Below are 20,796 nucleotides of genomic sequence, written 5' to 3'. Positions count from 1 at the left end.
TTAACAAAAAGCACAATCCTCTGGGATTAACAGAAGTGGCAAACCTCACTGGGAGGGGAAAGGGAGTTTTTGCTCTGAGGTCTAGAAGGAAGGATGTGACCTAACTGTAAAAATAGATGAGGCTCCAATGTGCTCTGGGGCTTGCTGGGGATGTGGAAACCGTCTGTGACTTATGATCTGAGACAAATTGGAAAGAAAAAGCTAAAATCATTGCAAAACATACAATGGTAAGAAAAGCCTTACCAGTGGAAGCCATGAACTTGGGCAGCTCTGCCCTTTTAGTACAAAGAAGAGGGGATAATATGTAAAAATAAAGCATAGGTTCATTAACTTTGAAAGGAGTTGCTCGATGATTTTTAAATGTGTTGTCCAAAAAAGCCTAAACTGCACATGTTTCTCACCAGCCCTACATCCTTGCTTTCTGTGCAGAGCGGGTGTTCACGCACCCACCGCTTGTCTTTAACAGTTAAAATCCTTGAGCTGGTGGTGTCTCTGAGCCTGTTACCATCATGCCCGGCCCTGTGGGTCCCCAGAAGGCCGGCAGCGATCGGCTTTTTGAAGGATCTTTGGCAAAAACCAGACTTAAAATAACGATGGTAAGCGGTACCACCTGGCGGGGCGGGCCCTGCGGGGGCCCGGTGTGGGTGGCAGCGCTGGGGACGCCCCGGCGTGCACTGGGGGGCACGCCGAGTGTTGGGGTGTCCCTCACAGTGTCGGGGGGGCTCCCAAACCGCGGCGGGACCGGACCCCCTGGTTCCCGCCTTGGCGCCGCACTCACCCCGCGCTCAGCGCCCCGCCGCCATATTGTTTACAGGCGGTTGCCACGGCGACGCGGAGCCGCTGCCATTGGCTCAGCGCTGGTCACGTGGAGGACTAGGCAGGCCCTTCATCCAGCGCAATCCCCCATGGAGCAGGAACACCCAGATGAGGTTACACAGGAAGGTGTCCAGGCGGGTTGGAATGTCTGCACAGAAGGAGACTCCACAACCCCCTGGGCAGCCTGGGCCAGGCTCTGCCACCCTCACCCCAACAAGTTGCTTCTCATCTTTAAGCAGAACCTCCTGTGTTCCAGTTTGCACCCATTGCCCCTTGTCCTGTCACTGGTTGTCACCAGCAGAGCCTGGCTCCATCCTCCTGGCACTGCCCCTTTCCATATTGATCCCCATGAATGAGTCCCCCCTCAGTGTCCTCTTGTCCAGCTCCAGAGCCCCAGCTCCCTCAGCCTTTCCTCACATGGGAGATGCTCCACTCCATCATCTTTGTGACTCTGTTTCTCAGGAGGGAGGCCCAGGCTGCCCGCAGGCTCCGTTCTGTGAGCCGCCTGCCTGGCTGAAGGGTCCTGCCTGTTCCCTGCCCCACAAAACGGTGCTTTGTGGAGCTGTGGTCACTTAGAGCGTTTCACACCTTTCCTGGGGTGGGAGCACCGTGTGCTGCTTTTCCTCCACCACCCTTCGTGTGCCCTGATCTCCAGCTCCAGGCGCAGCCTGACCTGAGGTGTCACATACTGTGCAGCTGCTCCTGGTCTCACCTGCTGCTTTTGTCCCTGTGTTCTAGCAACGCTTTCCCTCTCCCGGGAGCTCCCACGTGCTCATTTCCTCGCTGATGCTCTGCGCTCCACCCGCCGTGCAGAGAACCATCCCTGCACGTCCCCGTGCCGCTCTGCTCTCCGGAGATCTCGGCCTCACCAGCTGGAGAGGAGCAGGACAGGCCAGTTTTTAGCACCTTTTATAGGATGTTGGCTGTCCCCAAGAGACTTTCATTTTGACTCTTGCAAGAAGAGCAAAAATTAACTAAATTGGGTGAAGCTTTGCCTCAGAGGACTCAGCTCCAGCCACCGGCTGGCGGTGGGCTTGCTACACCGTGATGCGCTTCACCAACACAAAACCAGACAACAGGTGCTTATGCGCAGTGCATCCCAGTAGCTTCGCTTAATTCAAACCATCTTAAAATAACCAGATATCTCTTGTTTGCTGCTCATGCAGTTGAGTGGGTGGAGGAGCTCAGAGACCTGCCGTGACACATATTGGGGTCTGGAAGGGAGCGTTTTGCTGATATGTAACACAGATCAGAGTACCCCAAGTGTGTAAGCAGAATTCAGAGGGGCAGCGTCTGTCCTGAGCTGCACGGAATGAGGTTTGTCACACGGTGCAATGCGGGGCCCTCTTGAAACACTGCCCGTAATTTGCAAACCCTCCCAGTGAACTGGATGAGGTTTGATCCATAACCATGATTAGTCCTTTATGGTGTGGGGCAGAGGAGAGGGGAGAAGAAGAGCTCATCAGGGGTGGGGGATTCATGCTGCAGGTGGTATTTTGTGACAAGGGAAAAGGAGAACAGGGCTGCCCTTGTGCTGGATGATGGAGAATCGAGGCTGAAAGGACCATGCAGTGTCATCCGCACTCTGAGATCCCCCATGTTGTCTTTCACCTTCTCCCTCGCAGCACTGGCAGCGGATGTGATTTCTCCAAATTGCCGTGGGTTCAAACGGCCCTTTGGGGCGGTGGGGCCGGTGCAGGGAAGGCGTGACTGGTGAGATGGGGCCGCCACTGCCGCGCTTAAAGCCTCCGGCTGCCAGCACTGCGAGCAGATGAGGAAGCGTCACAGCACAGTGCGAGCCCCCAGCATGCAGCCCCCCCGGTGCGCCCACCTCCTCCTGCTCGCCCTGCTCGTCCTCTGCCTGGTAAGAGACACCCCCGTGAAGGCCGGGGGTCCCGCCAGCTCCGTCCCATGGGGGTGACAGCAGTTTGGGGTTCAACCAGTGGGAGAATTTCTGCTTTCAGCTGGAAAACAGAGCGTTTGACTTTCTATGTGACTTTAACCCTGGCTGTCTCAGCAGGGGCTTTGCGCTGCGGTCTGTAAGGTCTAAATACTTCCATAAGTTGCTTTTTTAAAAGTTTTGTGTTTTTTTATTTTACTTGAGAGCATCACTCACATCCGTAACCTTTGCACTTAGCTCTCCACCCCATTTTGGAGCCTCTGCTTTGTCTGCAAGCCCCAGCCCGTGCCTGGTGCGGGGACACTGGGGATGGCTGTGGGGACACTGGGGACACTGGGAACAGCCGTGGGGACACTGGGAACAGCCATGGGGACGCTGGCTGGGCACACAGCTGTGTGGTTTCCTCTCGCCTCTCCCCACCAGGCGTTATTTTCCTCTTTGCTGGCGCGCTCGGTGCGAGAGCTGTGCGGGTGGATGTCGGTTCTCCCTGCGTGGGGACGGGTGCATGGAAGGGATGAAAGTGCCAGTGCTTTTGGGGACGGTAATGCTATTTGGAGCAGCTCTCAGGATCTTTCCTGCCCATTTGTGCTCGTTTTGCTCACAAACTCCACACAGCTGTGACCTCCACAGAGTGTATTTACCTCCCAGGAGTCCCGCTCTGTGGCTGGGGAAACCAAGCAAACTCCCTCATAGCGCATAAGTGCGTGTGAGGGGGTAGAGTAAGGTGTTGGGGTCCCATCCCTGTCCCTGTCCTGGCTCTGGAGGGACCTGAGGAACGTGAACCAACACGGGGACGTGCAGCCCCTTTTCCCGCAGACAGGGCAGCGCCTGTCGCTGTGGTCCCCGATCGCAGGCATACACTCAGTCGGGAAGGACCAAAACCCCAGCGACACTGGTCCTGCACAGCCAGGGCAGGAGGATTCACGCAGACACCTTAATTTGGAAGGTACCGACCTTTAGAGAGGGAAGGAAACCACCTTGAAATCACCATGCCAGTTGTGTTGGATTTCACACAGCGACTGCAGCCTTGAGACAGCCAAGGGGACTGAGGGGTCAGGAGTCTCTTCTCCCCTTTACTTCCAACTCTCCTGCTCCCTCACAGTGACCTGAGGGGCACTGACCACCCCCCAGCTTCTCCTTCTGTCCCCCCCTTTTTAAAACCACAAGGCTGGAAACAGGGCAGTGACACGAGGGGGAGCTCGCTTTGCTTTCCGCACTGGGAAAACCCCAAAGCCAACAGTGACTCTGTGTGTGTGGGGAAGGAGAAGCTTCTGGGGGAAGGGGAGGCTGCGTGTCCCCCCCAAGAAAGGGCTGTGAAGGCGCTGGGGGGGTTTCCACCTACTGCTCTCTGCTCTGCTTTGGAGCGCTCGCTGGCTCTCAAGATCATCGAGTCCAACTCGAGCTGATGCTCTGGCAGAAGTGACATTTCTTGGGCTGCGGCGGGAGCTTGCACTCCTTGGCGTGGTGGTCCAGCCCCCCACAGTTGTAGCATCTGCCAGAGTGGGGAGGAAAAGAGATTCAAGGAGGAGAAATAAAATGAGGTGGGATGTTGCTGTGGATGTGCCCGGGACTCATCTGGCTTCACAGCCAGAGCTGGGCTTAAAATCATAGAATCATTTTGGTTGGAAGAGAAGCTCATGGAGTCCAACTGGTACAGGGGCATCCAATCACCCCATTTAAAACTTGAGGTGGTTTGGGAGTTGTTTTCATTCCAGAACAAGCTCTTTTGGCCTTTATTATAATCACAGAACCATTTTGGTTGGAAAAGCCCCTCGGGATCATTGGGTTCAACCATAACCCACCCCTGTCCCTGCCCCATGTCCTGAGAGCCTCATGTCCGTCTGTCCAGCCCTCCAGGGCTGGTGACTCCAGCACTGCCCTGGGCAGCCTGTTCAATGCCTCACAGCCCTTTGGGGAAGAAATTGCTCCCAAATCCAACCTCAACCTCCCCTGGCGCAACCTGAGGCCGTTTCCTCCGCTCCTGTCCCTTGCTACACTTCATCGCTGACTCTCCCTTTCTCTTCCAGCCCTTCGGCCATGTGGAGGGGAACCCAACCATGGCTCCCTCCACCACCGCAGCCGCCTCCCAGACCAACCTGAGCCCGCCTGGTGCCCGCGCCGCGCTCCTGCCCCTCGCCATGGGGCTGCTCGCGGCCTTCGCCCTGCGCCTCCGCTGACCCCGAGATGCCACCCCCAGGACGGCACCCGCTGCCCCGGCCCTGTGCTCCTTCAGCCTCAAAATCACACCCCGGAGCGCCCCCCCGGGTTTGCTGAGAAATAAAGTGCTGGTGTGGAGGCCTTTGGGTGAGATCGCGGCTCTTCCGACACCACGATTTAGCGGAGGCCCCGGGCCCGGCCCTGAGGCCCGGCCCCGGGGCCCAGCGCCACCCACAGGCCCGGCGGACCGCCCTACTGATTCTCGACCAATCCGGTGCTCCCAAATTCCCCGCTATTAGCCAATCACAGCCTAGTAGGAGGTATATAAGGATTGCTGAGGCAGCATACCCCTCTTTCGCAGGCGCGGCCGTGGGTGGTGGTAGGCGGGTGCTTGTTTACACTAGTGGTGCTGTATTGAGTGGGTTTTCACACTCTGTAACCACCCTACCTGCCCGGTGTGTGTTTTGATATCCCTCCCCGGCTTCCAGGGGTTGGGCTGGGTGAGCTCTGAAGATCCCTTCGACCCAAACTACTCTATGATTTGATGATGCATCTGGAATCTTGTGTCCAGTTGTGGCCCCTCAGTTCCAGCAGGACAGGGAACTGCTGCAGAGAGTCCAGCGCAGCCACCAAGATGCTGCAGGGAGTGGAGCATCTCCCGTGTGAGGAAAGGCTGAGGGAGCTGGGGCTCTGGAGCTGGACAAGAGGACACTGAGGGGGGACTCATTGCTGGGGATCAATATGGAAAGGGGCAGTGTCAGGAGGATGGAGCCAGGCTCTGCTGGTGACAACCAGGGACAGGACAAGGGGCAATGGGTGCAAACTGGAACACAGGAGGTTCCACTTGAATATGAGAAGCAACTTGTTGGGGTGAGGGTGGCAGAGCCTGGCCCAGGCTGCCCAGGGGGTTGTGGAGTCTCCTTCTGTGCAGACATTCCAACCCGCCTGGACACCTTCCTGTGTAACCTCATCTGGGTGTTCCTGCTCCATGGGGGGATTGCACTGGATGAGCTTTCCAGGGCCCTTCAACCCCTGACATTCTGTGATTACGTGGTGGCTGTTGCCACAAGCCAGATCAGTCACTGGAGACACCTGATTGAAGGACCTTGGTGCATCCAAATCTGCTGAGGAAACCTCCCGGGGAGACAGCGCTGCCCGAACAGCCCCGTTTTGCTGCGGGGTTGATCAGCGGTAGCTGCCCTAACACTGTGACTCTCTCCAAACTGGGCTCAACCTGCTCAGCAAACCGGGCCCGCGCCGGCAGCCTCTCCTCTCCCCAGCAGTGAGGACAGACAAGAAGCTCTTGATGTCTCCATGTGTGGGATTTCTCACCCCATGTCCCCTCTGGCTCTGAGTCACGTTCCCAAGGAGCTCCTGCCCTCACTCGGGTGAAGGAGACTGTCCCAGGGACATTGGCGATGAGTGATCTGGGCTGTGATGCAGCTCTGCAGCGCGGACACCAACCGCTGCTGACATGGAGCTCAGCCGGGGTGACACGGCTGGAACACCCGAGCAAGATGGGTTCCCACTGGTTCTCAGGGGGTCACAACCTGGCCTGTGCCCCCTCCTCAAACCCCACATCCCTGGTGCTGCCCGTGGGCTGTGAGCACCAGAGGGCACCGGGATTCCATCCTGGGAGCAGGATCAGGCCCTCGATGCAGAGCTGGGGGGGTGGAAGGTGTGAGCTCCCCCAGAATAAGGGCTGCCAGGCTGCGGCCGGTGCAAGGACAAGGACACCAACCACCCAGAGCTGGCCCGGCCGAGCGGGGCCATATCTTACACACGTACATAAATACAGTTCAGGGGGGACACTGTTGGGGAAGGGGCTCTGCTGCTTTCCGAAGGATCGTGTCCATGGGGTCCTTTGTGAGCCACGTATGGGGTCCCCCAGGGGAGAGGTGGGGGATTCCCCTTGTGGTGCAGGGGATCGTGATGGAGGTGGTGACGGTGACAGTGATGGTGACGGTGATGGTGGCGGTGATGGTGATGGTGATGGTGATGGTGGCGGTGATGGTGATGGTGATGGTGACGGTGATGGTGGGCATCCTTGACCCCAGCACCCAGGGCTGAGGGGTGTTTGGGGTGCGATGTGCGTGGGGCAGGAGATGGCAAGGTGTCCCCATCCTGCTCTGTGGCACTTCTGGATGTGAGGGCCGCATGTCCCCTTCTCATAGCACCTGTATGTCCCAGATCTGCGTGGACCTTTCCTCAGCCATGTCCCAAACGATGGCGTGGTCCCGGTCATAGGATCGGCCGCCTGCGGAGCAAGGGGAGGGTTTGAGGGGCACAGACCTCGCTCCTGATGGCAGCAGGGGGGCGGGTGCCCCATCTTACAGCCAAACACCATGTTTTTGGGGTTTCTTGGGAAGGGTGCCGAGGCCTCACCCTTTACATCGAGGATCATGTCCTCGAACATCTGGCTGTGGATCCGTCCCTGAGAATCGATGCTCCAGGTCTGACGTGGCATCCGGGTCTCGGACCACAGCACGGCTTTCGCGCCCTTCCCGGCCGGCCCGATGACCTGCAGGCTCATGTTGGGGGCCACCTGCAAGGAGCGGTGGTGGCCAGGTCAGCCCAGTCCCCTCCAATACCCGCAGCAAAGGCTGGGAGCTCCGAGGGGTTTCTCTGTAAACGCAGCTGCTGCTGGGGTTAGACACCGAAAAACCTCTTGGCGAGAGGTGAGGATGATTAGGGTGATGAAAACCCCTCCGGGGAGCCAGAGATGCTTTCAGGTCTCCAGAGGAGACTCAGGGAGGAGACAATCAACTGGTCTTTGGGGACAAGGCTGAGGGCAGACGCTGGGAAAACCTGTTAGAAGCCCTCGGAGGTGGCTGTGGGGTGGGGAGCACCCAGCCGCAGCCCCGCCAGCGGCTCCCCGGCCCCTGCGCAGCCCCGACTGTCACACACACGAGCCCTGACCTGGTTTTTGATCAGCCCATCCTCGTAGTACCAGACGGAGCTGCTCTGCTCGCCGAGGCCGGACACTACCACGCGTCCCGCTTTCATGTCCTCCACGTCATCGGGGACCGAGAGGTAGAGCTCCAGCTCCCTGCTCCTGATGCGGAAATAAATCCGTCTCTGGAAAGAGAGAAACCTTTATTTGCACCAAAAAAAAAAGAGTCCTTCTGCCTGCATCACCACCCCCACGTGCGGCGGTTTTGGGGTTCACCCCCCTGGGTGTCAGCGTCCCCGTCCCAGCGCTCACCTGGCGGATGGGGTAGAGGGACCCTACGTGCTGGATCCCACTGTACGTCAGCCAGTTGGTGATTTCGGTGCAGTCCAGCAGCCACTGGCGCCCGCGGAAGTCACCGTGTTCGCACAGCACCCAGCTGAGGGGACGGGATGGGTGGGATGGGATGGGATGGGACAACATAGGATAGGATGGAATGGGTGGGATGGGATGGGAGAGGATAGGATGGGACAAGATGGGGTGGGATGGAGGTGGAATGGGACAAGATGGAATGGCAGAGGAGAGAATGGAATAAGATGAGACGGGGTGGGATGGGATGAGATGGGATGGAATGGGACAATGTGGGATAGGATAGAATGGGTGGGATGGAATGGGAAAGGACAGGATGGGATGGGGTAAGACAGGATGGATTGGGTTAATATAGGATAGGATGGAATGGGTAGGATGGATGGGATGGGATGAGTGGGATGGGATGGAATGGGATGAGTTGGATGGGATGGAGGGAATGGGATGAGTGGGATGGGATGGGATGAGTGGGATGGCATGGACGGGATGGGATGAGTGGGATGGGATGGGATGGGATGGGATGGGCAGGATGGGATGGGATAAGTGGGATGGAGGGAATGGGATGAGTGGGATGGGATGAACGGGATGGGATGAGTGGGATGGCATGGACGGGATGGGATGAGTAGGATGGGATGAGTGGGATGGGATGGGATGGGATGGGATGAGATGGGATGAACAGGATGGGATGAACAGGATGGGATGAGTGGGATGGGATGGACGGGATGGGATGGGATGGGATGGGATGGGATGGGATGGGATGAGCAGACCACAGTCGCCTCCCAGGCAGGCAGACACCACCCAGCAGCCGGGGCAGGACCAGGGCTCACTTACATCCCGCCTTTGACGCGCACGGACAGCACGTGGTTGTTGAACCCCTCGGCCTGGAGACTCCGCACTTCGCTGTTCAGCTCGATCTCCTTCCCCTCGAAACACTCCAGCCCGTGCAGGAAGATGGAGGGTTCTGAGAAAAACTGCGGGACGGGGGAGAGGCGCCGGGGGGTGAGTGGGAGGAGTGAGCACCCATGGGTGCAGAAGGGCTGGAGAGGCAGCACCGTGGGAGGGGAAATAGGGGGTTCTGGGGGGGGGTTCTGCCCCAGAGCTGATGGGAAGGGAAGGGAAGGGAAGGGAAGGGAAGGGAAGGGAAGGGAAGGGAAGGGAAGGGAAGGGAAGGGAAGGGAAGGGAAGGGAAGGGAAGGGAAGGGAAGGGAAGGGAAGGGAAGGGAAGGGAAGGGAAGGGAAGGGAAGGGAAGGGAAGGGAAGGGAAGGGAAGGGAAGGGCTGGCACCCACCACTGGGACCTTCTTCAGGGAGCAGATGGCAGTGGAGGAGAGGCAGCCCATGGCGCTGAGCGTGGGGTACTCGCCCTCGGACAGCACGTGCTGCTCCCCGGCGAAGGCCTGGCCGTCGAACAGGATCCAGCTGGCGGGAGGAGCGTGTGTGGGCTGCCATGGGGGGGTCCATCCCTCCTGCAGCCCCCCAGGACCCCGTCACACCCGCCCTCCTGGGGACACCCTGTGGGGCTGCTGGTCGGGTGATGTCCCCGTCCCCAGCCAGAACACCCTACCTGCCCCCGCGGACTCTGCAGGAGCGTGGGACGAAGGCGGCGGGCAGGGCGTCCTGGTCCTCCTCGAACGAGACGTGATCCCCCAAGAAGTCGGGCTCTGAGAAGAGCAGGATCTGTGGAGGGGGAGCAGAGGGGCTCGGTGAGGTGGGGCAAAGAATCATCACCGCCCCACAAGGAGCTGTGTCCCCTGGGGGGCACGTCCCGGTCCCCTTCCACCACTCCTGACCTTGGAGACGAAGTGGAGGTTGTGTTCCCCGACCTGCAAGCAGACAGAGCGGGGCTGGTTGTGGTCTCATCGCAGCCTGGCCCCCACCAGCCCCATGGGGTGAAGCGGGGGGGTCCCCAGTGCTCTCACCTGCAGGATGGGCTGCACCGAGGCGATGCGGCAATCCCCCGCACCCCAATCTTCACAGTTGCGGTACACCCCCTTCTCCAGGACGTACTGCTCGCCAGAGAAGTTGGTGCCCTCATAGGCTACCCACCTGCCAGGAAAACGTGGGTGCTGGCTCAGCGCCCCCCCATCCATCCCCCTGGCCCCTTGTCCCCTGTCCCCGCGCTCACACGCCGCTCAGCACGTGGATGGACTGGGTGACGGTGCCGTAGCCGGCCAGCTGCGTGTCGGGCAGCGCCTCGCTCAGCTCCACGCTCGCACCCTCCTCGAAGTCCATGGCCTCAAAAAGCACCAGCGCCGGGTCGGAGAAATCCTGCGGGGAGAAGGAGCCCCCCGAGGCCCCTGGTGTGTTAGGGGAAGGGACCGCGGGCCGGGTGCTCTCCGTGCCCGTAGCCGGGGTCCGGGACCCGAGGGAGGGCGGGAGCAGCTCTGGGTTCCTAGATGTGATGAGTTTGGGGTCTCAGGCCATGCCCAGCTCCCTTTGGGGGATGAGGAGGGGGTGGGATTGAGGGGTTCGCTGTCCCTGCCCGCACTGGCTCTGTCCCCAAGCGATGCCACCACCCTCACCGTCCGTATCAGCCGTAAGGACACCAGCTCGTTGCCGTAGCCTCCCCAGTGCCTCCAGTCCGCGTACTCCCCTTCCTCCAGCAGGTACTGGTGGCCACGGAAACCCTCCTTCTCGTAGCCGACCCAGCTGCGGCACAGACAGACGTGTTAACGGGGGCCCCGGGGGACATCCATGTGCCGGGGGACACAGGGACATCACATCTCTCTGGTGCCACCCTCCAAGCTGCCCGTGGCCACCCCCAGCTCCGGGCAGCCCTTTCCCAGGGGTGACCGTCACCTTCCCAGTGGTTTTGCCCACCCCGTGCCACTCACCAGCCACCCAGGACGCGCAGGGAGCCGACGGTGGCCAGTGCCGGCCCGGGCAGGCGCTTCAGGTCGTAGATGTCTCGGCTGATGGTGAAGCTGCGGCCATGGAAACCCGCGGCCTCGTAGATCAGCACCTGTGGGGACGCGGCGGGTGAGCAGGTGGGGACACGGCAGGTCCCACGGCTGCCCCGGCCCCACGGCGCCCCCGGGGCTGGTCGGTGCTCACCTGCGGCTCCCCGGGTCTCTCCACAACCGGGCAGCCCTGGAAGGAGAAGGAGACCTGGTGAGGCTGTGGTAGCAGGAGAGGACAGTGCAGGGGCATCCGATCACCCCCTTTAAAGCCTGAGCTGGTTTTGGAGTTGTTTTCATTCCAGAACAAGCTCTTTTGGGCTTTATTTTATAATCACAGAACCATTTTGGTTGGAAAAGCCTCTCAGGATCATCAAGTCCAACCGTTCCCCACCCCTGTCCCTGCCCCATGTCCTGAGAACCTCATGTCCGTCTGTCCAGCCCTCCAGGGCTGGTGACTCCAGCACTGCCCTGGGCAGCCTGTTCCAATGCCCCACAGCCCTTTGGGGAAGAAATTGCTCCTAAATTCACCCTCAGCCTCCCCTGGCGCAACCTGAGGCTGTTTCCTCTCGTCCTGCCACTTGTCACTTGCTCCATTTTATTGCTTTTGTTCACCACCAACCCACAGGAGCACTTCCCAGAGCCACGCTCGGCACATTTCCACACCAAGCTCTCACTGGTGTGAACTGGGAGGCACCGGGAGATGCTCTCTCTGGTGTTACCCCAGTACCACCCCAGTAACCAGCACTCACCAGCCTGATGGGGTGCATGGAGCAGATGGACGGATCCTTTGCTCCCCATGCCTTTAAATTGGGGTAGCCCCCCGGCTCCAGAACGTAGGGATCATCATCGAAGAAAGGCTTGGAGTAAACCAGCCACCTGTGGAGATGGGGAAAGCATCTCACCTGCTCCAGCCCGTGCCGGAGCCCCCCCAGCCCCACGGACACACTCACAATCCCGAGTGGACGATGATGGAGGCGGCAGTGAGCGCCTGGCCCCGCGTCCGCGTGTCCTCGGCTGAGTCGCTGAACTGCAGCCGCGCGCCCTCGCCGTTCTCCTCAGTGAACAGGCTGATCTCGGGGGTGCGGTAATCCTGGCGCGGGGCAGAGCTGCGTTACGGGGGGCTGGTACCCCTGCGTGGGGGTGCGGGATGCTCGGGGGGTCCCTGCGCTCACCCGGACGACCCTCTTGAAGGAGCCGATGCGGAAGGGCCGGTTGCCGCGGGGCTCCCCGCTCTGCCCGTACGCCGTCCAGGGGTTGTCGATCTCCACGTCCCCCTCGGCCAAAACGCACTTGCGCCCGTGGAACCGCGGCTTCTCGTACATCACCCACCTGCGGGCGGGGGGGAGCAAGTTATTGAGGGAAAAACAGCCTGGTGTTACCCACAGCCATGGGGAGCCTGGGGGCAGAGTGTGGGTGGGGATGTCCTGTCAGTCCCGTCACCGCCGGATCGCGGCCGCTGTCATTAGCGCCGGCAGGATGGTCACTCGCCACCCCCGGCACAGGCAGCCCCGCTGAGCCCTCCCGCCGTGTCCTCGCGCTGTCACCGTCCCCTACCCGCCTCGGATGACCCTGATGGAAATGGTGTGCGAGAGCTCCCAGGACGTGGCATCAGGGACGTCGCCCCAAATCTCCCGTTTCTGGCCCGCGAATCCAGCCTCGGCGAAGAGGATGATCTGGGAGGGGTGACACGGGACAGGTGCTGCCACACTGCGCCGTGTCCCCCCCGGCCAGCCCGGCCCGGCCCCCACGCTCCCTGTACCTTGCCAGGTCTCGTGTTGATCTTGAAGCCGTTCTTGTCCTCCTGCTGTGGACACCCGAGGGGACGTGAGGAGCACGGCGGGACATCGGCCGCACCAGCCATCTCCCCGCAGCCCAAAGAAGCCGCAGTCGCAACCTCGCGTCTGGTGTTTGCTGCTCCCTCCCACCGCCCCGAGCAGCCACACCTGAGCATTCCTGCGCCGCGGGGACCTGCCTCCCGCCACCCGCCCGGGACCTCCTGTCACCACCCCGGGACCCTCCCATCATGCGTGGTGCCACCCACACATCACTTGAGCTGGTACCCTTCTGTCACCTGCCCTGGTACCCTCTGTCACCCATCCCGGATCCTCCCACCACCGATGCAAAAATGCTCCATCACCCATCCCAGTACCCTATGTCACCCGTCCTGGTACCTCCCACCACCCATCCCAGCACTGTCTTATTGCACCGGGGGCTGTCATCCCATGTCCCCTCTGATGGGAAGCACTCTGGGGGTTCAGCCCCCCCATCACTCACCAGGACATCTGCGGGGCACAGGGCCATGACACTCTCTGGCTCTTCGGTGACAAGAGGGACGCAGCCGGCGCTCGGAGCCTCCAGCACGGCCATCTCGGGGACAGGGTGGTCACCAGGTCCCAGCCCGTTGTGGTCCCCAGGGGTGGGCAATCCTGTGTCCCCCCCATCTCTGCCGGGCAGCTCGAGCGGGGCGGCGCTGGGGGCCATGAAGCGGCTGTAGAGCACGCTGTTGTCCAGGCGGGAGTACGGCTTGAGCTCGTCGGCCGCGGCCGTCCGGTGCTCCAAAAAGTGGGAGAGCAGCGCCATGCCCTTGAGGACGTTCCCTCGGAAGAGGACGCTCCGCTCGGCCAAACCCCCGGCTGCCGCTTTGGCCTTTTCCTCCGCTCCCGCCTGCCTCAGTTTCCCCAGGAGCGAGTTCCCCTCTGCCCGGCTGTCACCGGCCGCGCTGTCCCCAGGTGCCCTGCGGAGGGTCCTCGCCAGCGCCCGCTCCTCGGGGCTCAGGTAGGGGTTCTCGATCTCCTCCTCCTCGGGGTTCTCGTCCCGCCGCCCCGCCGGTCCCCGCGCCAGCAGCTCGCGCAGGGCCTCGGGCAGGGAGATGGGGGCCCGGGGGGCCACCCGGTCCTCGTGGATGGGGGGCAGAGCGGCACAGCGGCCCAGCGACGACGGCCGGGGCTGCCGCGGGGTCTTGGGCGCCTTCCGCATCTCCGAGGGCTCCATGTTGCGGAGCGTGTCCACAAAGATCTCCATGTCCACCAGCAGCTCGGGGTCCTCCTCGGTGGCATCCGGGGGGCTCTCGGCTGGGGGCTCAGGGGCTGGGGGCTTGGCAGGAGGGTCTGGGCTGGTCTGGGGCTCTTGGGTTGTTCCCTGGGGGTTCCTCGTCGTTTCGCCCCCATCCAACTCAACCTCAGCCTTTGGAGGTGCAGGTGCTGGTGCTTCGGGTGAAGGCTCTGGAGCATCACTCCCCTTCGAGGAGGGGTTTTCGGAGGTGACACCAAGATCATCACTTCCCTCTGAGGGGTTTTCGGGGGTGGCACCAGGACCATCGCTCCCCTCTGAGAGGTTTTCGAGGGTGGCACCAGGACCATCGCTCCCATCTGAGGGGTTTTCGGGGGTGACACCAGGACCATTGTTCCCCTCCAAGGATGTGTTTTCAGGGGTGGCACCAGGATCATCGCTCCCCTCCAAGGATGGGTGTTCAGGGGTGACACTGGCTCCTGATGGGCTGTCTGTCCTTGTTGGTGTCACTGAAATGCTGTTGTCCCTGTCTGCCGTGCTTCCCTCTCCCGCGTCACCCGGGCCGTCCTGGCCACCAGCCTCCTCCGAGGGACACTGCGCGGAGCTGGTTATACAGGTTTGCGGGTCCCCCGGCCTGTTGCCATCTCCCAGGGTTGCGTTCACCGGCGTGGCTGCGGCTTGTGGCGAGTGTTTGTCCCCAGGGGATCCCTCGGCAGCCTCGGCGGTGCCCGGTGAGCTCTCGCTGCCCGCTGCGTCCCCAGCGAAGCTACCACCCTGCTGCCCGCAGCTCTCCCGCAGTGGCGGTGCCGCGGTGACACCGGCAGCGTCGTGCGTCCCGTTTTGGGTTTCCCTTCCCTCCGCCAGCCCCGGCTCTGTCCCGGCGGCGTCCCTGCCCGTCCGCAGCACGGTGACATGCCTGGCCCTGGGCACGGCAGGGACGCAGCCGCGCTCGGCCGCACATGGGGCACCGGGACTGTCACCAGGAGCCCCCACGGGACACTCGGGGAGTCGGGTGGGGAGCAGGGTGCCGTGCACGTAGCTCTCCCTGTGCACGGGCGCACCCACCGATGGGGAGATGCCACCACTGCCAGCACCGGCCCCCACCTTCCCCCTCTCGTCCTGCCGCCGCGGCTTCTGCGCCGGGGAATACACCTGCGAGAAGATGGGGCCGTGCGCGGTGAAGTCCTTGAGGAGGCTGATGGAGGACGAGGAACGTTCCCGGTGGGTCAGGGTGGTGGGGCCGGACCCCGTCTGCTCCACGATCTCCCTCTCCCAGGCCTGCAGCAAGAGGGAGACGCGGGAGGGACTCCCGTCCCGGCCCCGCACGCTCCCCGTCTTCTCCAGCCGCCGCGACACCAGCGAGACCTTCTGGAAGCGGGACCTGCCCTCGGTCCCCGGCGCGCTCGGCACCGCTTGCTTCATGCTCAGCTCGGCACTGGAGACAAAGCCCCTGGACTTGGTGTGCCGGAACGGCGAATCCATGCCGGGGGGCCGGGGAGCGGGGGCTGCTGCTCCGTAACGCCCCGCAGCACCGCGCTCGGCCCCCACGGACGCTGGGAGCTGCGGGGAGAGGAGGAGACGCTGGGAGGGCTGAGAACTGCAGGAACCAGCCCCAGAGTCCAAGCCAGTCCCTGAGACCCCCCCACAGACCTGCTGGTGGCCCTGCAGGGCATTTTGGGGTGTCCCATGAGCATGGGAGATGGTTTTGGGGGTTCTATGCAATTCTTGGGGTGCTCATGACACCCCTCCTGGCACACATGGGATGCGAGGGGGGACCACTGGCCCCTCCGCTAGTGCATCCAACAGAGATGCTGGGGAGCTCCGCGATGCCACCGCGGCGGCTCCAGCAGAGCACGGCGCGGCGCGGCTGAGCGTGCAGGATGCGGCCGGGCTGTGCCCCGAGCTGCGGGATGAGTCAGGAGGGCGGCCGGGCTGCGCCGAGTCAGCAAACGCAGCAAACAAACAAGCCCAGAAAACAACAGGGCAGCAAAAGGGCCCGGCCGGGGCAGCCGTGGGGCTGCGGAGGAGGTGGGGACCTGAGCAGCATGTGCTCTTGTCCCTTCCCTGTTGCTGCTGGGAAACACGGGGTGGCTCCAGCCACCTCTGCAGCCCCATCGGCAGGAGATAATGAGCTGCACTAATTACCTGCCACTTGCACCCTGATCCAGGCTCCCATCCCTGGATGCCCCATCCCTGGAGACATCCCAGGCCAGGCTGGACGGGGCTCTGGGCAACCTGGGCTGGTGAAGATGTCCCTGCTCATGGCAAGGGGGCACTGGATGAGCTTTGAAGGTCCCTTCAACCCAAACTACTGGATGATTCTGTGATGAAGTTGGTACGCAGCACTCAGCCCCTCTGCCCGCTGCTGCAGGGTGGGCTTCGCTGCGGTCTCTGGTGCTCAGGGCAGGGGACAGGGCAGGGGGCAGGGCCACCTGTGCCACCCCAGCTTTGGAGGGGACGCTGATGCTGTGCCGTGGCCGAGTCCCTGCCCCAGGAGGGTTTTATTGCTGGGTTGGGGCTGTGGAAGCTGCTGACGCAGCAGGTGCTGTGCAGGGAGCTGGGAGTGGGGCAGCGTATCCCCAGGTCCCAATTAGGAGCTGTGCAGTGTCAGAGAATCATAGACTAGTTTGGGTTGAAGGGGCCTTCAAATCTCCCCCAGTGCCCGCCCTGCCATGACAGGGACATCTTCACCAGCTCAGGGTGCTCAGAGCCCGGTCCAGCCTGGGCACGGCAAGGGACGGGGCTTTGGGCTCAGCCTAAAGACAGGCTGACTTTCAGGTGTCCCAGGTGGGAATGGGGACACCTCCCTGCACACCCCACGGGGCTGGGTTCCCAGGGGACACCTCGGGAGAGACCCTCATCCTGCACCACCTGGAGCTGGGTCCCCTCCCACCCTGTCACCTCCCAATGGCTCCAGTCCCTAAGGGGGCTCGGGGGGGCAGGGGCAGGAAAGCACGGGGTGCAGGCAGCTGCCTGCCCCTTCTGCCCGCCCGCCACGCGCCCTCCGTGTCTGGTTCTCCCCGGCCCGGCAGGTCTTTCCAGTACAGATAGGAAGGGTTGGTGTCATCTTCCAGGAGGAGATGAGACCTTGTCTGGGACAGCCAGTGCGGCTCCAGGCTGGGACCAGCCTGGCTGGGGCCACATATCTGCATTGGGAAAGCCTCATCTGCCTTGGGAAATCCACAGCTGGATCAGCAAAGCCACAGCTGGATCCCCAGTGTCCCAGCTGGATCCCCAGGGTTACAGCACCCGCCAGTGGAAGAAGGATGGGTGCACACCACAATGTGCAGAAAAAGCTGTTTAAATGCACTGGGGACAAGACTGGTGTCAGAGAAAACGGGCAAGAGCGGGTCAGGCTGAAGGGACCCCCAGTGCCCCGAGCTGGGGACTCTGTGGTGGCACATGGGGACACCCACGCTGGGGACACTCTGGGCAGGACGGTTTGCACAGGGATGTGTCTCCTCTCTGCCCTGTGATGTGTCCGTCCCTGGCCCCCAGTTGCACCCCAGGATTGCTCCAGTGCTGGTTTCTCAAGCACTCGCTGGCGGTGCCCAGTCCCGCCGTGCCCATGGCCCTGGGGTGGCACTGGGCTGGGGACACCAGTTCTGTGTCACACGGGGCTCTAGGGGGAGGTGGGAGCTGCTGACTCAGCATCACGGCTGCCTCTCGCCCGCAGCTGGATTTCCAAAGATCTGCTCGTCTGTTGTTCCCATCCCAGCCCTGCAGCTGGATCCTGGGCCACCCAGTGACCCACTGGCCCTGGGGAAGGAGTTCGCCCTGGGGTCCTGTGCTGCCTCAGCACCCCAATTTCACTATGCTCTTTTCTACCACAACAGTAGGTCAAGTTCACATGGACATGAGGACACAGCTCCTGCTGCCCCTGCCCGCCAGGACACGTCTCCCACTGGTGTTGCCACACCGGGGCACCTGGCACGGCTAATTAATCCCCCCCGGCCAAGCCAAACCAACCTGCTCAGCTCTTTTGCTGCCTCCTGTCATCTCAAAGTGTCACCCAGCACCCAACCCCAGTCTCCCAGCACCCAAGTAAAAGGCACAAGGTGCCATTTAATAATCAGAAGGGACAAGGGGACCGAGGGCGGTGGCTGCGGCTGCCTTTGAGCCGGTGACCACGGGTTAAGCCGAGCCTGGGGCCACGCCAGGCTGAGCCCAGTGGCCGCAGGGTGCGAGCGGACCTGCCACCTCCAGGAAAATCAGGGATTTGGGTTGGGCGGCTGCTCACGGGTGGGGGTCACAGGGAGGGCAGGGGAGCCGCCATCGCCCCCCGCTGCCCCCGTCCCCCCCGCCGAGCTGCGTCACCAGCAGCCACATGCTCTGCGGGGAGAGGGGACAGGGGTGACGGGGGAGCCTCGCTGTCCCACCAGCCTGCATCATGAGACCACTGGAGCTGGAGGAGCCCAGCTTTACTGGTGGCCCTGGGGACACACTTTGGTGACAGGAGTGGGGTTACAAGCCCAGCAGCCCCCCCAGATTCAGGGACTGGAGGTGAGAGGAGCAGAGCCAGTCTCAGCCCCACTTCCCCTCCCGGTGTCCCCTCCCCGGCTGGTTCCGATCCCCATCGCAACTGAGCAGGACCCATCCCGGTCCCCGCCGAGCCGGGGCGTGAGTCCCAGCACCGGGCAGCACCCACGGGTGGCAGCTGGTTTGGTGGAAGCTGGAAGTTCCCTCCCCACCAGCACCCCTGCAAGCCGGGCTGGCCCAGGCAGCACCCAGTGTCCGGGGTTCCCCACCCTGCACCCCCATGTACCTGCCAGCCGAGAGTCCCAGCGGGGAGCGGGGCGCCGTGCCGTGCCGAGCGGGAAGCGGGGTGCTGCTCCCTGCACGCCGCGGCTGGGCGGACCGGCAGAGTCACCCAGGGAGCACCCAGCCCTGAGCACCCAGCCCTGAGCACCCAGCCCTGGCGCAGCGCAGGTTTGGCATTCCTCAGGTGCTGACAGCCGGGGAGCCGGTCAAGCTGGTTCCCCAGCACCAGCTCCGCCGTTTGCTCCGACTCAGCAGCGCCCGGAGGGAGCCTGGACAGACTGGGTGGCTCTGAGCCTCCCCCGGACCCCTGCCCGGACACCCCCTCCCCACCACCCATCTCACAGAGGGTGACGGTGACCTTGGAGGGGACAGCACTGACCAGCTTTGTCACCAGCTGGGGCACCACACTGGCCAAGCCACGGGGCTGGGGGGTCCCAACACGCTGCAGTCTCCAGGGATGTGATCACACCTGGATTCATCAGTTGAGGGGGGTCCCATGTGGAGCCCCCACTCTGCAGCGCATTCCTGGGAACCTCCTGCTGTGGGGGGGCTCCAGGTCTGGGAGAACCGGGGCTCTCGAGGGGATTGGGGACACAGGGACACAGGGCCCTTACCCAGCCGGGCTTGGGGTGACAGCAGAGCCAGCACCAGCCCTGTACCCTCACCCTGCCCTCTGCTCCTCCCCAGCACCCATGGGTGCCCCAGCGGGGTGCCAGCCTCACCCTGGGGCCACCATCCTGGCTGCCAGGAGCCTCCTCGGCCACCACTGGCCCAGCACAAGGGGCACCGTTGGGCTCTGGTTGGGCTGCCAGGGAAACTGAGGCAGAGCTGAGCTGCCTCTGCACTTTTGCCAGCAGCACCGGGGTCCGAAGCTGGTGAGGGGCTGGAGCACAAGTGTGATGGAGACTGAGGGACCTGGGGGGTTCAGCTGGAGAACAGGAGCTGAGGGGAGACCTTCTGATCTCTGAACTGCCTGAAAGGAGCTTGGAGCCAGGGGGGTCGGGCTCTGCTCCCCAGGAACAAGCGCCAGGAGCAGAGGAAACGGCCTCAAGTTGCGCCAGGGGAGGTTGAGGTTGGATTTAGGAACAATTTCTTCCCCAAAGGGCTGTGGGGCATTGGAACAGGCTGCCCAGGGCAGTGCTGGAGTCACCAGCCCTGGAGGGCTGGACAGACGGACATGAGGTTCTCAGGACATGGGGCAGGGACGGGGTGGGGGAACAGTTGGACTTGACGATCTTGAGGGGCTTTTCCAACCAGAATGGTTCAGTGTGTGTACGTGCCCGAGCAGCCGAGTCAGCAGCCGTGGCTCTGTGGAAGCGGCTCTGCTGGGGCCGGCCAGGGAGGGTTTAGTCAGCGCTGGGGAGGGTCCTCCCTGGGGCAAAGCAGCTCCCCGGGCACTGGGGGAACTGGAGGGACACTGGGCTGAGCCCGGGCCTTGAGTCACTGTGTGCAAAGGGAGGATGAGGTGTGGGGCAGAGTGTGGGGATGGGCTCAGCCACAGCAGCTGGGACGGGACATGAGGCTGGAGGGAGCCCCACAGCACCCGGGGGTGTCCGAGGGTGCCACAGGGGCGTCCCTGCTGTCACTGTCCCTCCAGGCAGGGGAAAATCGGAAGGTGACAGGGAGAATGGGAGAATGGGAGAAGGGGAAGGGGAAGGGGAAGGGGAAGGGAAAGGGGAAGGGGAAGGGGAAGGAAAAAGGAAAGGGGAAGGGGAAGGGGAAGGGGAAGGGGAAAGGGAAAGGGAAAGGGAAAGGGAAAGGGAAAGGGGAAGGAGAAGGGGAAGGGAAAGGGAAAGGGGAAGGGGAAGGGGAAGGGGAAGGGGAAGGGAAAGGGGAAGGGGAAGGGGAAGGGGAAAGGGAAGGGGAAGGGAAAGGGAAAGGGAAAGGGAAAGGGAAAGAGGAAGGGGAAGGGGAAGGGAAAAGGAAAGGGGAAGGGGAAGGGGAAGGGGAAAGGGAAAGGGAAAGGGAAAGGGAAAGGGAAAGGGAGGGCTGTATCAG

General features: G+C 62.3%; 1 protein-coding gene across 1 annotated transcript; it reads right to left on the bottom strand.

Annotated features, from left to right (window-relative positions):
- Positions 1-7,041: 7,041 nt before the first annotated feature.
- Positions 7,042-15,519, bottom strand: CRYBG2 (crystallin beta-gamma domain containing 2; the record flags this gene model as incomplete). Its single annotated transcript, XM_080357583.1, has 19 exons — positions 7,042-7,130; positions 7,259-7,418; positions 7,793-7,951; positions 8,079-8,202; positions 8,961-9,100; positions 9,418-9,547; positions 9,693-9,805; positions 9,919-9,951; positions 10,048-10,174; positions 10,254-10,396; positions 10,651-10,777; positions 10,963-11,090; positions 11,183-11,218; positions 11,778-11,904; positions 11,979-12,118; positions 12,201-12,357; positions 12,583-12,701; positions 12,788-12,832; positions 13,303-15,519. 19 exons carry the CDS (start codon positions 15,517-15,519, stop codon positions 7,042-7,044), a joined length of 4,314 nt encoding a protein of 1,437 aa, XP_080213709.1.
- Between the last annotated feature and the right edge of the window lie 5,277 nt (positions 15,520-20,796).

Source organism: Nesoenas mayeri, assembly GCF_963082525.1.
Source record: "Nesoenas mayeri genome assembly, chromosome: 21".
In the NCBI taxonomy this organism is placed as follows: domain Eukaryota; kingdom Metazoa; phylum Chordata; class Aves; order Columbiformes; family Columbidae; genus Nesoenas; species Nesoenas mayeri.
Note: the sequence above shows the minus strand (reverse complement) of the source record. Positions and strands in the feature narration are given on the sequence as shown.